At 37.2% G+C, this 12,264-nt stretch overlaps 1 protein-coding gene across 1 annotated transcript; it reads right to left on the bottom strand.

The window, feature by feature from the left end:
• Positions 1–1,541: 1,541 nt before the first annotated feature.
• On the bottom strand, positions 1,542–12,264 carry TMIGD1 (transmembrane and immunoglobulin domain containing 1). The gene is made up of 6 exons (XM_011359908.1): positions 12,183–12,264; positions 10,323–10,601; positions 6,952–7,230; positions 3,148–3,251; positions 2,105–2,149; positions 1,542–1,577 (listed from the first exon to the last, which is right to left on the bottom strand). Exons 1-5 carry the CDS (start codon positions 12,262–12,264, stop codon positions 2,105–2,107), a joined length of 789 nt encoding a protein of 262 aa, XP_011358210.1. The 3' UTR covers positions 1,542–1,577.

The raw sequence follows: 12,264 nt of genomic DNA, 5'->3' as shown, positions 1-12,264 counted from the left end.
AGTTCTCAAGGATTGTTACATATCCTAGAACAAAATTGATTCATAATTCTAGATGGGGCAAAGGTACTACATTTTACCTCTTTCATGCCACTTCCTTCCAGCATTTAACTAACCTATGTGGAAATCTGTTGAGAATTTTCAAGTAACATGAAAATTAATCCTAATCCTCCTCCTAATCCCATCTTCTCATTTTCTAAAGGCCCAAAAGAGGAAAAAAGACTTGCTCAAGGAAACACAGCCAGAATTGGAACTCAGGTTTTTTGATCCCAAGTCCAATTAGATATGAGAGATTTTTCTGCCTCCTCTTCCACTTTAAACTATCCCAAACCACCATTGCCTGAGATTTTTTTTCTTTATGGTCTGTAGGCTTCTACGTAATTGTCTAAACTTTCATATTTTCACAGTCCTCCTACCTTGTCCTTACGGCATTTTCACAGGCCTTCCAAATTCTACTTTGAGAAACCCTGAATGAGAGATATGATCTGAACTTTTCCCCACAAAAACCTGCTAGGGCCTCCAAGAACACTGAGAAATCTGTAAACTATAGTCTTTAATGGTCTCAGCCTCTCTCTTCCTCTCTCTCTCTCTCTTTCTCCCCGCCCCACTCCTTTTCTCCCTCCCTCTCTCACTGTGGAATTTTTAGCTACTGCAATATTAGGCAAAATTTTTTTCTCTAAGATAGAGGAAGGGAGCGTAAACATTAAGGTGTTTCTAGCCAGGTCTGCTTTTCTTCCTAACCTGGGCCAGTTGTGTGGGAAAATAAAGCAGAGACTCTTATGGGGGACAAAATGAAGACAGAATGGAAGCAGAGAAAGTCGGTGATAAATTATAAAAGAGCTACAAGGTATATGAGAAGAGCACAGGCTGACTCATAATTGATATAGCTAGATCTATGTAGATAACTATGCAAAAGGAGGCAAAGGATACTTGTAAATAAACACGCTGACCAGCCCCTGTCTCCTGTTGTTCTCATCTTCATCACTACATAAAGCTCACAAAGTTTGTGACTGTCAACCACGAAAATAAGGACATATGCTAAGTTTTTAATATTAAATGTCTTCCATTTAAGGGAATATTTTACATTCTGAGATTATATCCCTCCTTTTTCAATTCTAAAACATTTCTTTTCTAAAACAACAGTGACGGTAGATGATAATTGATATTTTTTACATGTTCCCTTAGCCACTTAAAAATTTATCACTCTGTGTTGCTCCCTCCCCAATATTTTTTGTGTATGTTGCACTGATGTGTTAATCTCTTACCTAGAAAAATATATTCTAAATGGTAAATGATTACCTACCTTTTTGGAATGAATCTCAAATAACATACCCTTCGAGAAGAAGACTTAATAAAATCTTTTCATTCTTAACAGCTTTCTCCCTAAAACTGTTCTGAAAGTATATTAAATTATTCATAACAACTACTGTTAAGTACTTAATGAAACACTTCTTCATAATCTCTGACAATTTGACAGAAGTGAATTTAATAATAGCAATAAATACAGATGGGACTACATAAATCAAGGAGGTTCTGATAGACAATTCTTGCTGTATTAGATGCCATTTCAGTGTCCTCATCTGAAATCAACCAAGAAATTAATTATAATGATAATCATAGCAATAAAAAAATTAAAAATAAAATTCATACTCCTGGAAAGAATGCCTATGTTCTTTTTACCCACTGCCCACTTCACACGTGCCAGAGCCAATAGACCAAAGGCAGCTCCAAAGAGAAGGCAGGATTTAGGATGAGGAATGTGGCTTCTGACCTTGCTGTGAAGGAGAATGCAGCAGTAGCTTCCCTTGGGGTAGCTATATGTATATTATAGAGCAATAAAACGCAGTTGCACAAGCATTGCCCCAAAATTGCTTAAAGAGAAAGTAGGCTTAAGACCAAAAGTATTCTCAGTTCTAGAAAACCTTCCAACCTGCCTTCCTCTAAAGTGGAGGCAAATTCTCCTCCACTATTCCATTCTCCTCTGAACCCCTTCACCTTCCAGCACCTCCCATCTCAGGAGGAATTTGCCCGGGATGGGCTTTATGATGCATACCATTGCTACCCATCTGCTTATGACAAATCATTGGCCCCAGCCCAGAATACTTACTTACAAAGCTGTTTCTCTTTGAGGATCTTGACCCTTTATGCAGAGCTAAAGGCAAACACAAGGGCAATAAATTTGCCTGCTTTCTAAATCCCATGGGTAAACATTTTGAATGCATCAAGGTGGCTCAAGGGACAGGAAACTCAAATGTCTGTTAATCTCCTAACTAGAAAAATACACACCAATACATAGCAACAATAAAATATTTACAGCCACCTCTGCACTCCAGGTCTTACTTCTTTGGCCACATTAATCATTTTTATTGAACATAGAGAAGATGTAATTCTTAAATCAAAATGCTTCCAGGATTCTTAAGGAGTTGAGCATTTCTTTTTTTGTAGGAAAAATTTGCTTTGGGTTGGAACAAGGGATGGGTGGATTTCTTCTTGGGAGACGTGTTGTCCTGAATAACACCCAGTAACTGTATGTTTCATGGAGAATGACTTTTGCTGGATAATGAACTCAGCCTCAGCCACACTGGCCTTTCCTAAGAGGTTTTCTGCCATATTTGACTCCCTTTGCCAATGGATTAACTGGTGGAGTCAAATACCTGGCATTAACCTACGTATGCATGCACTCTACATCATGCTAACCAACAAGGTTAACTACTCAACAATTCAAACTCTAGCCCACCACATCCAGGGCTTATGGTTGTACTCAAGAGGCTAGTGGCAAGTGCCATCTTTTTCATGCAGATCTCTGAATCCAGAGCAGATGCTTTCTATATTTATATATTATACCAAAGTCACCATAACAACAATAAAGAGAAAATAAAAGGTAGAAAAATCAGCTCCCAATCCCCTACCCCTAACACCACAGCGATTTTCCTACAGGGCTTATCCATATGCACTTCTATTCTTCATAAATCTGTATTCATAATATACATACAATTTTTTTCATTCCCTTGAGCAACTTCCATGTTAGATCTCATTGTAGAGAGACTAAGTTGTCCAAGTATGGCTCCTAACTCTAGTCACTTATATAGCTAGTTCTCTACCTTTATTGAGATAACTTTTTACCTAAAATAGTTTAGAATACTTAAATACCTTCATTATTTTGTTTCTTCTAGCAATCAGTCCAAAGCACAGTGTCAGAAAGACCACAACACTTGCAGCAATAATGGGTTCTACTGGTACAGCCACAGCTCTGTCTGTTGAAAATGCAAACACAGGGAATGAGAACTCACACTGATATGCTTCTAATTTATGTACTTCTAATATGTCCCAGCCATGCTGCCTTGCACTTTACATATACCATCCTCTTAATTAAATCCTCCCAACAACCCCAAAGTTAAGTATTATTATTTGCAATTTTACAGGCAAGGAACCAGGGACTTTGAGAAGTTAGTTTACTTTTGCAAAGTCATAGAATTAATAACTGGTAGAGACAGCTCATGAATCCATTCCTTTGTGGATGGTTAATCTATGATAGTATGACTAACTCTCCCAAACAGGACGTCAGACCTTTTGTGCTTCCTTCATTCATAATTTTTGCCATGGAGAAAGCAGAAGTAGGCCGATGTCAATGGCCTGCCTTTTGAAAATCCCAAAAGATTTTGAGAGGTAGAAAGAGAGCTTTAAGAGCAAGAAGAGAAAAGGTAAAAAGCCTGCTGGACTAAGAGGAGAGAGGTCTGTGGCCCCCAGGAGCAGTGAGGACCCTTGTAGCTGTACCGTGATAGTGCCCCAAGAAGGTGACAAAATATTACAGAAGGTGGCTGCATGATGCCTTTAAGGAAGCAGTGTTCTAAGCACCAGCCTTCCCAACCTTGCCAAAGAATAGTCACACCTCTTTAACTCACGTGGAAGAACAGAGAGTCTACTTCTAACTTGGACTAGGAAGAGATCAGTAGCAACCATGACAACCTGGAAATGAAAGCCCATTTCCTTGTTTTCTGAACACCAGGTAGGCTCAGAGCTATTTTGTTCACCAGGCACTATGGGCACAGGTGCCTATAATTGCAAGCTTTCTAAGAGCCTTTGAAAACACTTGAGATCTGAAAAAAAGTATTGGCTCCAAAATACGTAAAAAATGGCAAGATAAATCAAAATTAATAAATGTTTAAAAAATCAATAAAACATAACTCTTTGTTAACTATAACCCAACTGTTAAGTTATAGTTATGTTTAAACCTTAAGAACCACATTAATAATTTATTTATAATAAAATTCAAAATATAGGCAAGTTATAAAAATCTTTTCAAAATTTTTACAGAAGAAACGTATATTTAATATGCTTTGTTTTACTATGTTTGATATGATATGGGATGAAAGTTTCAAAAGTAAGAGTATTTAAGGTCAACAAAGGTATTTAAATCACCCTAAGTCCCTGTATTCTGATGTCATCCAAGGAGGGGAAGGAGTTCCAATAGTGGTTAAAATAAAAATTTTAGGAATTTATAGAAAATAAAGAGTACTATTTATTGTACAGCTGAGTTTATGGGGAAGAAATACAGTCAATAGATATTTACTGAATGACTACTGTGTGATAGGTGCTGTGCTTGCCCTTGAAAAAAATGGGGCAGACATGGAAGGTTCCTGCCTTTGTGGAACTTGTATTTGAGTGGAGGAGACAGACATTAAACAGACAAAAACTACAGATTGAGATTGATATAAAGGACACAGAGTCAAGAGATAGTATATGAGGAGTAAAAGGCAGGGAGGAGATGGAGAAGGAGACTTTTGATAAATCTAATTTTACAGTCCAAGCCCTATATGCCTCAAGATTATAAAGTAAGTTTTATTCCTCCATAGTTGTATGACACATCAACCAGTTACCTTTTAATTGTTTTCTTCTTCATTTTTGTCCAGTTCCTGCTCAAAACAATTTTGAGAGAGTAAATGGATTAAGCATCCTTTACTCTTGCTCCCTTTTGGTTGTTGCTAAAAATCATTCTCATGAGGGTGTGGGTTGCATCAACCCTCTGGAGAAACTCTGCTCAATGGGCCTTCTCATATGCTGTGGCTCTGTAATTGCTAGCCTTGGGACACTCCAAAGGGCCTTCATCTTACTGGGAACCCGCTCTACTTGCAGTGCCAAGGAAAGATATCAAAATAAAGGGCAGCAACAGTGGGACAATTAGGGGGAAAAAATCAGGATTCAGTAACAAGTTGGAATATTTTTACCAAGCTGAATAAAATGAAGCTACATGCGACAGCTTTCACTTCATAAACAAACTTAAATAAATTGCCTGACTCATTGGCTCACTTTGGATTCCAAATTTCAGTTGAAAGTGACTTTAGCAAGTGTAATAGCATCTCTCCCCTTGCCCTGTTTTACTCTCTTATTTGTAACCAGATAATCAAGAAAAGATCTGTAAAAATAAATAAATAAATAAATAAATAAAAACAAACAAATAAATAATATTTAAAAAGGAAAATAAAAGATCTGTGATACCATTTCCAGCTCTGCATGACCTAAGTTAGAAACTACCCCGTAGAATTGTGAAGCTGAGAGTGGCTCATGACAAACTTGGCATTTAGCCTGACTACCAGCAGCAGAGTGCTTATATTGCAAAGGCAGCCAACAACCTAGAAAGTAGTAAAACAGGAAGAAATAAGAAAAACAAGCTGGTTTGGAAGAGCTCCACCCCAAACAGGATTCTGCCCCTCTGAAGCCAATTTGTCAAGCTGGCATCCTGTTTGCCACACAAGCTGTATATTTTTTATGTGACATGGAGCAATCATGATTCCTTCTTAATCAAGAGAGATGGTATAATTCCCTAGTCTCTGTGTGGTCTTTAAAACCAGTTAGAATGGCATGGCCTGAGGCCACCACCAACCAGGCTTTTGTGGTCTTGGGGGAGGTGAATAGCCACAGGCTTCAATATGGTGCTATTCCACTGATTCTAACCCATGAATACTTAGGTCATTTGTGGGTTTGGTTTTTCAAGCAAGTAGCTTCTTGGCATACTGTCACTGCTCTGCAAGACAAACAACTGAACACACCAGTAATCACAATGATGGGCATTCAACCAGCAGCAGGTATTTTCTCCCCAGCAGCCACTCTATTGGTGTCCTAGACCCCATGAAGGGGAGGAAATAAGAAGCCCTATTATCACATCATTCTAACACTTCTGGCAGGTGTTCAGTTAGCTTCTTGGGAACTGGCAAGAAAGGCAATGAGTGAGCACAGGGAGGCAAAAAAGAAAGTAAATAATGTTCTAACAAGATATGGGAGCCTCGACTTGTTTGGTTGCTCCTAGCAAACTGTCTCTAGACCAGGAAATATGTGCATGAGCATTTTCTGCATCTGCTACATCAAGTATCTTGCCTCTCTTTTTATATGAAAAAGGAATATGAGGAGAGAAAAACAGTTAGAGTTCATTTGTTCCCTGTATTGTAGGGCTATAGACCTGGGTAGATGAAACATGAAGCCGAGATAAAGAACTTTTACCTCCATTTCCTCCTACCCCCTCTTCTGATTAGCCTATAGGTTTCAATTTCAGAGTAAGGAGTGATTTTAGAGATCCATTTTCTTATCTAGTCAGTATCTTTTTTTCTCTACGTGTTTGTCATTAGGCTGTGAACTTGAAAGTCCAGTTCTTACAAACCTTGTTGCCCAGAATTCATGGAAATACTCCTACATAAAAGCCAACCAGAATCATCTCCTCCACATGGTTCTAGAAAAGGATCTTTGTTCAAAAAGCAGTGTCCTATATAGAATGGGCATATTTCTCCTAAAAGGAAGGACTACAATTCTTAGTGGAAAACTCCTTGGATCGGGACAATTCTTCAAAGAAAATCCTAGCTGCTAATCACAACTTTAATAATCATTCGTTGTCATGAAAAATATTTACTGAGCATTTGATCTTAGTTTTGCATTGTGCTGGATATTATTTTAAAAAGGAGTTACCTTTGACAAGGAGGTGAAAGTCCAATGTCTCTATTTTCAGAGATGAATTTGCAAAACAGCTGTAGGTTCCATTGTCAGATTTCTTGACTTTGGTGATTGACAGTTGAAGAGACTCACTTGTCTGTTGGACTTGGTGATGATTTTTCTCTAAATTCAGGATGCTACTGCCTTTGTACCACATCATTTGAGCCTGGGGGTTGGATTTCACATTGCAAACCAACTTCACATCACTGCCTTCCTCAACTGCTTGGAATTGATCTCCACTTAGGAGAGGAGGAACTGCAAGACTCAAGCATTTAGGTTTCATTAGCAGATAAACAACAGTTTACTGTCAGTGTTCAAGATCTTTCTTCAGTCTATTTCATGTACTTATTGATTCATTTGATGAAAATTTATTGAATACTTATTTATTGTATACCAAGCACTGGGTTAGGAACTGAGGATACAATGATAAAAACAAACAAACAAACAAACAAACAAACAAACATACATCGGTTCCAAACCTCATAGAACTTCTAATGTGGTGGGGAAGACAAACAGTGAAACAAATATATATAATGATGACTCTGTGCCAAGTAGACAATTTGTTACACTCCTCAAGCGTATAAGCTTTCGGTATTTGCTCTCTGAGAGTTAATAAACCAATTTGTGCTAGTGTTGGATAAAACAGTATAATATTAAGAAAGCAGGTATTGCAGTTAGCCCTAATTCCATCTACGTCACTTACTATGACCTTGAGAAAGTTACTTAACTGCTAAGTAACTACTCAGTTTTCTCATCTAAAAAATGAGATAATAGCTACCTCATGAATTGCAGTGAAAATTAAATGAGATAATGCCTGTAAAGAATTTACCACAGTGCTAGTTAGTACTATTATTATCGTGGTGCTGCTGCTGGTGGTGATTTTGGGGGGTCTCACACCCTCTATTTTCACATGTATCTAACCACATTTGCCCTAGCCACATATTTACCAATGCATATTTGCATTTCCTCAACGATCCTCCATAAATAACGTCCTCCTTCCAGAAGGTGTTCCAGTTGTAACAACATTGGCATTTTGGAAGGTGAGCGTGGCCTTCTGAGTCCCTCTCATCCCTCTGCATGAGCAATTCTCCACTCCCGCCATGATAAGGGCAGTTGTAGACCCATAGATAGTCAAACCCATTTGCCTTCACAAATAATTCCAACCTGCATCCCTAACACCTAGGGGGAGAAATGGCTGAGCTGATTCTCCCTTCTTTTCCATGCCCTTTGCATTTTCTGGCCAAGGTACAAAAGTGTAATAAAATGCTTGAAAAGTGGGCAGTAGGAAAGAGATGAAGGCAGAGAAGGAGGAAGAAAGGAGCTTGTATAATCTGAACACTGAATAATTAGACCCTGTGTAGGCTGTGCTATTAATAACTCTCCCAGAAGAATGACATTTTGTTGCTCTTTGGAATGAGCTTGAATTCCATATCCATATCCAAGGATGTTATATGATATTTGGATATGTAAGAAGGTGCTAGAATAGAGAACATAATTGCCAAATATACCAGTCCCAACCAGTTCCACAGGTCCTATTAGTTGTTCATTTTTATTTAAAATTTTTAAATTAATTTTTATGCATATTAGCTGTACATGAGTATTCCCTTTTTAAAAACTAGTTCATTTCGGATATAGTTAAAGTTCTCCTTGACTCCATCCTCATCATTTCCTGACCCCCTTCCCAGAAATACCCACTGCTATGAGTCTGATGTAAACCTTTGCAGATCTTTTATTAAATTAGTTTTTTATACGTATAAGGTACTCCTAGGAAATATATTGTATTGTTTTAGGAGGGTGAGAAGGATTTACATAAAAGACTTCATTCTCTCAATTACTTGCATATTTTTGAGATATATCCACATTGAATCATAGAAACCTAGCCCATTGCTTTTAAAGTGTTATAGTATATGACTCTTAATCATTTTATTTTGATGGACATTAGGTTTTTTCATTTTTAAAATATTTTAAAATGATTCAATAAACATTCCTTGTATATGTTTCTTCATGCACATGTGCATGTGTTTCTCCAAGGTTAACATCCAGAAGTAGAAATGCTGAGTCATAGGGCAGGCACACTTTAAGTTTTGATAGATATTGCAAAAGAGGTAATCTCAATTTATACTTTCAGCAACAACATATGAAAGACCTGTTTCTGTATACACTCCCCCAAATAGTGTATTATCAACTGCTATTCATAACAATAATAATACTTTCTCAGGATTGTACATGCTATTCTTGTCACTTTTGAAGTGCTCATTTTGATTTATTGATTAATGTGTTTGTGTCGGTTATTAACACTATGAGTCACAGACCAGTTGTTTTTTATATGTGCTTAGCAACAACAATATTTAGGAGGTTGTTATAAAGATGATTTTAAATGTAGATTCAGGTTAGAAAACTGAAAATCATTTTTTAAAGCCACCAAATCGTATTATCGGCATTTCTGCCATGTCTCTCTTACATAGATATAATGGGAAAAATAGTAGATTAGGAGCCTAGGTATTTGTGTTCTGTTCCCAACTCCAGCTGTGATAATTCGGGCCCAGCCCGAGCCCCAGTTTCTTCATCTGTCATTTTATAGAGATTACAAGACCTCCAAGGTCCACTGACAGTATACTATCAAAGTAGGCAGGAAGAAGCTTGCTAAAAATCACATTTTATTAATTTATAGAAAGTAAAAAACAAAGCTTCTTTGCCCAGAAACAAGCAAATGAGTCACTCTGGAAATGCAAGCTGCAGGATGCCAGTATTTGCCAGAGCTGGATTCCTCCACATTTTCTTCATCCTTTTAATCTCAGGGGCAATAGCATCAATTTTTTCACAGAAAAGTTTGCTAAGCTTGAGTCCAGAGCTCTTTTTACCAATCATACCGTATTACCACCTTATCCCACATCGCCCTTATCACGCCATCCACACTACCCTCATGTAGAATCAGCTTTTCCACCTGAACCATGATCACCTACATAAAATCATTTGAAGGACCCATTAACCCCATAGGGTTCCACCAATGGGTTACGAATTTCTAGAACCCAGCCATCAAAGAGTTTCATCTTTGGGGGTTTTAAACATGAGCAGCAGATATATTTATAAAAAGATGAACACTCTCATTCTTAATTTAGAAAATAAAAATAAATTTCTTATCAGGCTGGCAAATTTCAAACTCAGTGATCATGAGGGTGTGGGGAAATAGGCACTCTCACACTTTGTTGTGGGAGCATAAATAAGGCAATTTGGCAATATCAAGCAAATGTTAAAAATGCTTACACTCGTTAGACCCAGATTTCAACTACCACTTTATGTAGTGCAGACAACACAGACTGACTAACAGTTTCTTTCCCCTTACTCACAAATGACATTCAGCACCACTGAGATGGACACCGACTGATCCCTCCGCAGCTTGCAGGTAAAGGTGACTCCGTTGTCGTTTTCGCTGATGGAAGAGACACAGATAGAGCTGGAATTGATTTTGTTTCCAGATTTCAAATCCACTGTCCCTTCTTCTCGGTACCAGAGAAGTCCTTCCTCTCTAGTGTGGTTTTGAACAGCACAGTTCAGAGATTCTTGGAAGCCACGCTGAGTATTCAGAATGTAGTTCTCAGTTTTACCATTCACAGTTAAAACAGAACCTGGGAGTGCAGGAAGAAACTATTAAGATAGAGTGAACAATCTAAATGGCCATAAACAGATTATGTTACATCAGTACAATGGAATACTCTGCAACAATTAAAAACAGTCATATTGATCTATATGATTTTACAAGGAAAAAAGATCTATAATGTGTTATTGACTAAAAAAAGGAAAAGGTTAAAATGATGGTTACCAAACTTTGTCACACGTTGGAATTACCTGGGGAATCTTAAAAAACTTACTGATGCCATGTCCCCACCCCCAGACATTCTTGTTTATTGCAACCTGGGTATTGGGTTTTTTAAAAGCCCCTCCACCAATTCTACTGTGCAGCGAAATTTGAGAACCACAGGGTTATAAAACAGTATGTACAGAACTACCCCATTCACACATACACACACACACACACACATTTATGAGAAAAGTGTTGGGAAAATTTCTATCTATATATATAGAATAAGATTGATAAAAACAGAGAAAAAAGTAGAGAAATACTTACCGGACTTGTTTACCCCAAGGGGTTGGAAATAGCAAAGTAAGGGGATGGGAGTAGGGAAATACAAAGGAAAAAGGACTGCAGCAAAATGGAAAAATATTTAAGATGTAACATTAGGTAAATAGGCAGAATGTAAACTGCATCTCTAATATTACTGTAAATATATCAACATTGAATATGCATATGGGTAAACAATTCTGATTAGATGATAGGATTTGGTCCTGCATTTCTGATGTTTTAATATTGTTTTGGCAGTGTAGTAAAATAAAAAGATGTTTAAACAGCTGTGGTTTGTGGGGTAGACAAGTTGTTGTGGGGTGGATTATCGGGATATATACTAGTTTATTTTCATCTCTGATTTTTAGAAATCCATTCATTGTATAGTAACATATTTGAATTTCAGTTTTTACTTTCCTGGTTCAGAAGCAAGCAGCAAAAGCTAAAAATTACTTTAGCTGCCACAAACTTGCCCCCTACATCATATTGGTTAATATATTCTGTAAACATGTTAGCTTTTCCTTTAAAAAGCATAAACTACTAGAGGAAATAATTAGATGGCTGCCTAGTATTTTTTTAATCTGGAAGAATATACACGTTGAGTGGTTTATCTTTGGACAATGGGATTTAGGGAGATTTTTAATTTTCTTTGTTCTTTTATATATTTCCTAATTTATTTTACAATGACTATGTATTACTTTTGAAGTCTGGGGCCAGAGAAAGCTACTTCCAGATTGGGGTGGAGAGCAAGTGCAGGAAAAATTTTTGTGTAAGTGATATGTTCAAATAAATGGCAGAAGATTATTTTGGATATGATTAGTAATGAAATGCATTAAAATGTAGAAAAATTCTGGCTGTGGCTCTGGAGAGAATAGAATACAGAATCCTTCGCCCTGCTTATAATATCAGAACCATAAAAATATTTTTCCATTTAATTTTTTATTATGTTATTTGACTCTTGTACTCAGCTATACTAACTATGTAGTCATTTCAATTTAATTTTGGATAGTCCCAATGCCCACTCATCATTTTTTTAATCTGAAATTTTTCTTTATTTAAAAAGAGGCCAAAAAGAATATGAACTTACAGGTCATCTCGTGCGGCAGAAATAAAATCACTAAGAGAAGATAGCTGCGCATTCGCATTAGTCCACTGCTCTTCCATGCCAT

Source organism: Pteropus vampyrus, unplaced genomic scaffold, assembly GCF_000151845.1.
Source record: "Pteropus vampyrus isolate Shadow unplaced genomic scaffold, Pvam_2.0 Scaffold50, whole genome shotgun sequence".
In the NCBI taxonomy this organism is placed as follows: domain Eukaryota; kingdom Metazoa; phylum Chordata; class Mammalia; order Chiroptera; family Pteropodidae; genus Pteropus; species Pteropus vampyrus.
The sequence above is the reverse complement of the archived record's forward strand: the minus strand, read 5'-3'. Positions and strand labels throughout refer to the sequence as shown.

Coding starts and splice junctions, on each gene's coding strand:
- TMIGD1 (XM_011359908.1), bottom strand. CDS start 12,264: ATGGCATGGAAGAGCAGTGGACTAATGCGAATGCGCAGCTATCTTCTC. Junction 7,231..10,322: donor AGTGGTGCTGAATGTCATTT/GTGAGTAAGGGG, acceptor TGAGTCTTGCAG/TTCCTCCTCTCCTAAGTGGA. Junction 3,252..6,951: donor CTTTCACCTCCTTGTCAAAG/GTAACTCCTTTT, acceptor CATTTTCAACAG/ACAGAGCTGTGGCTGTACCA.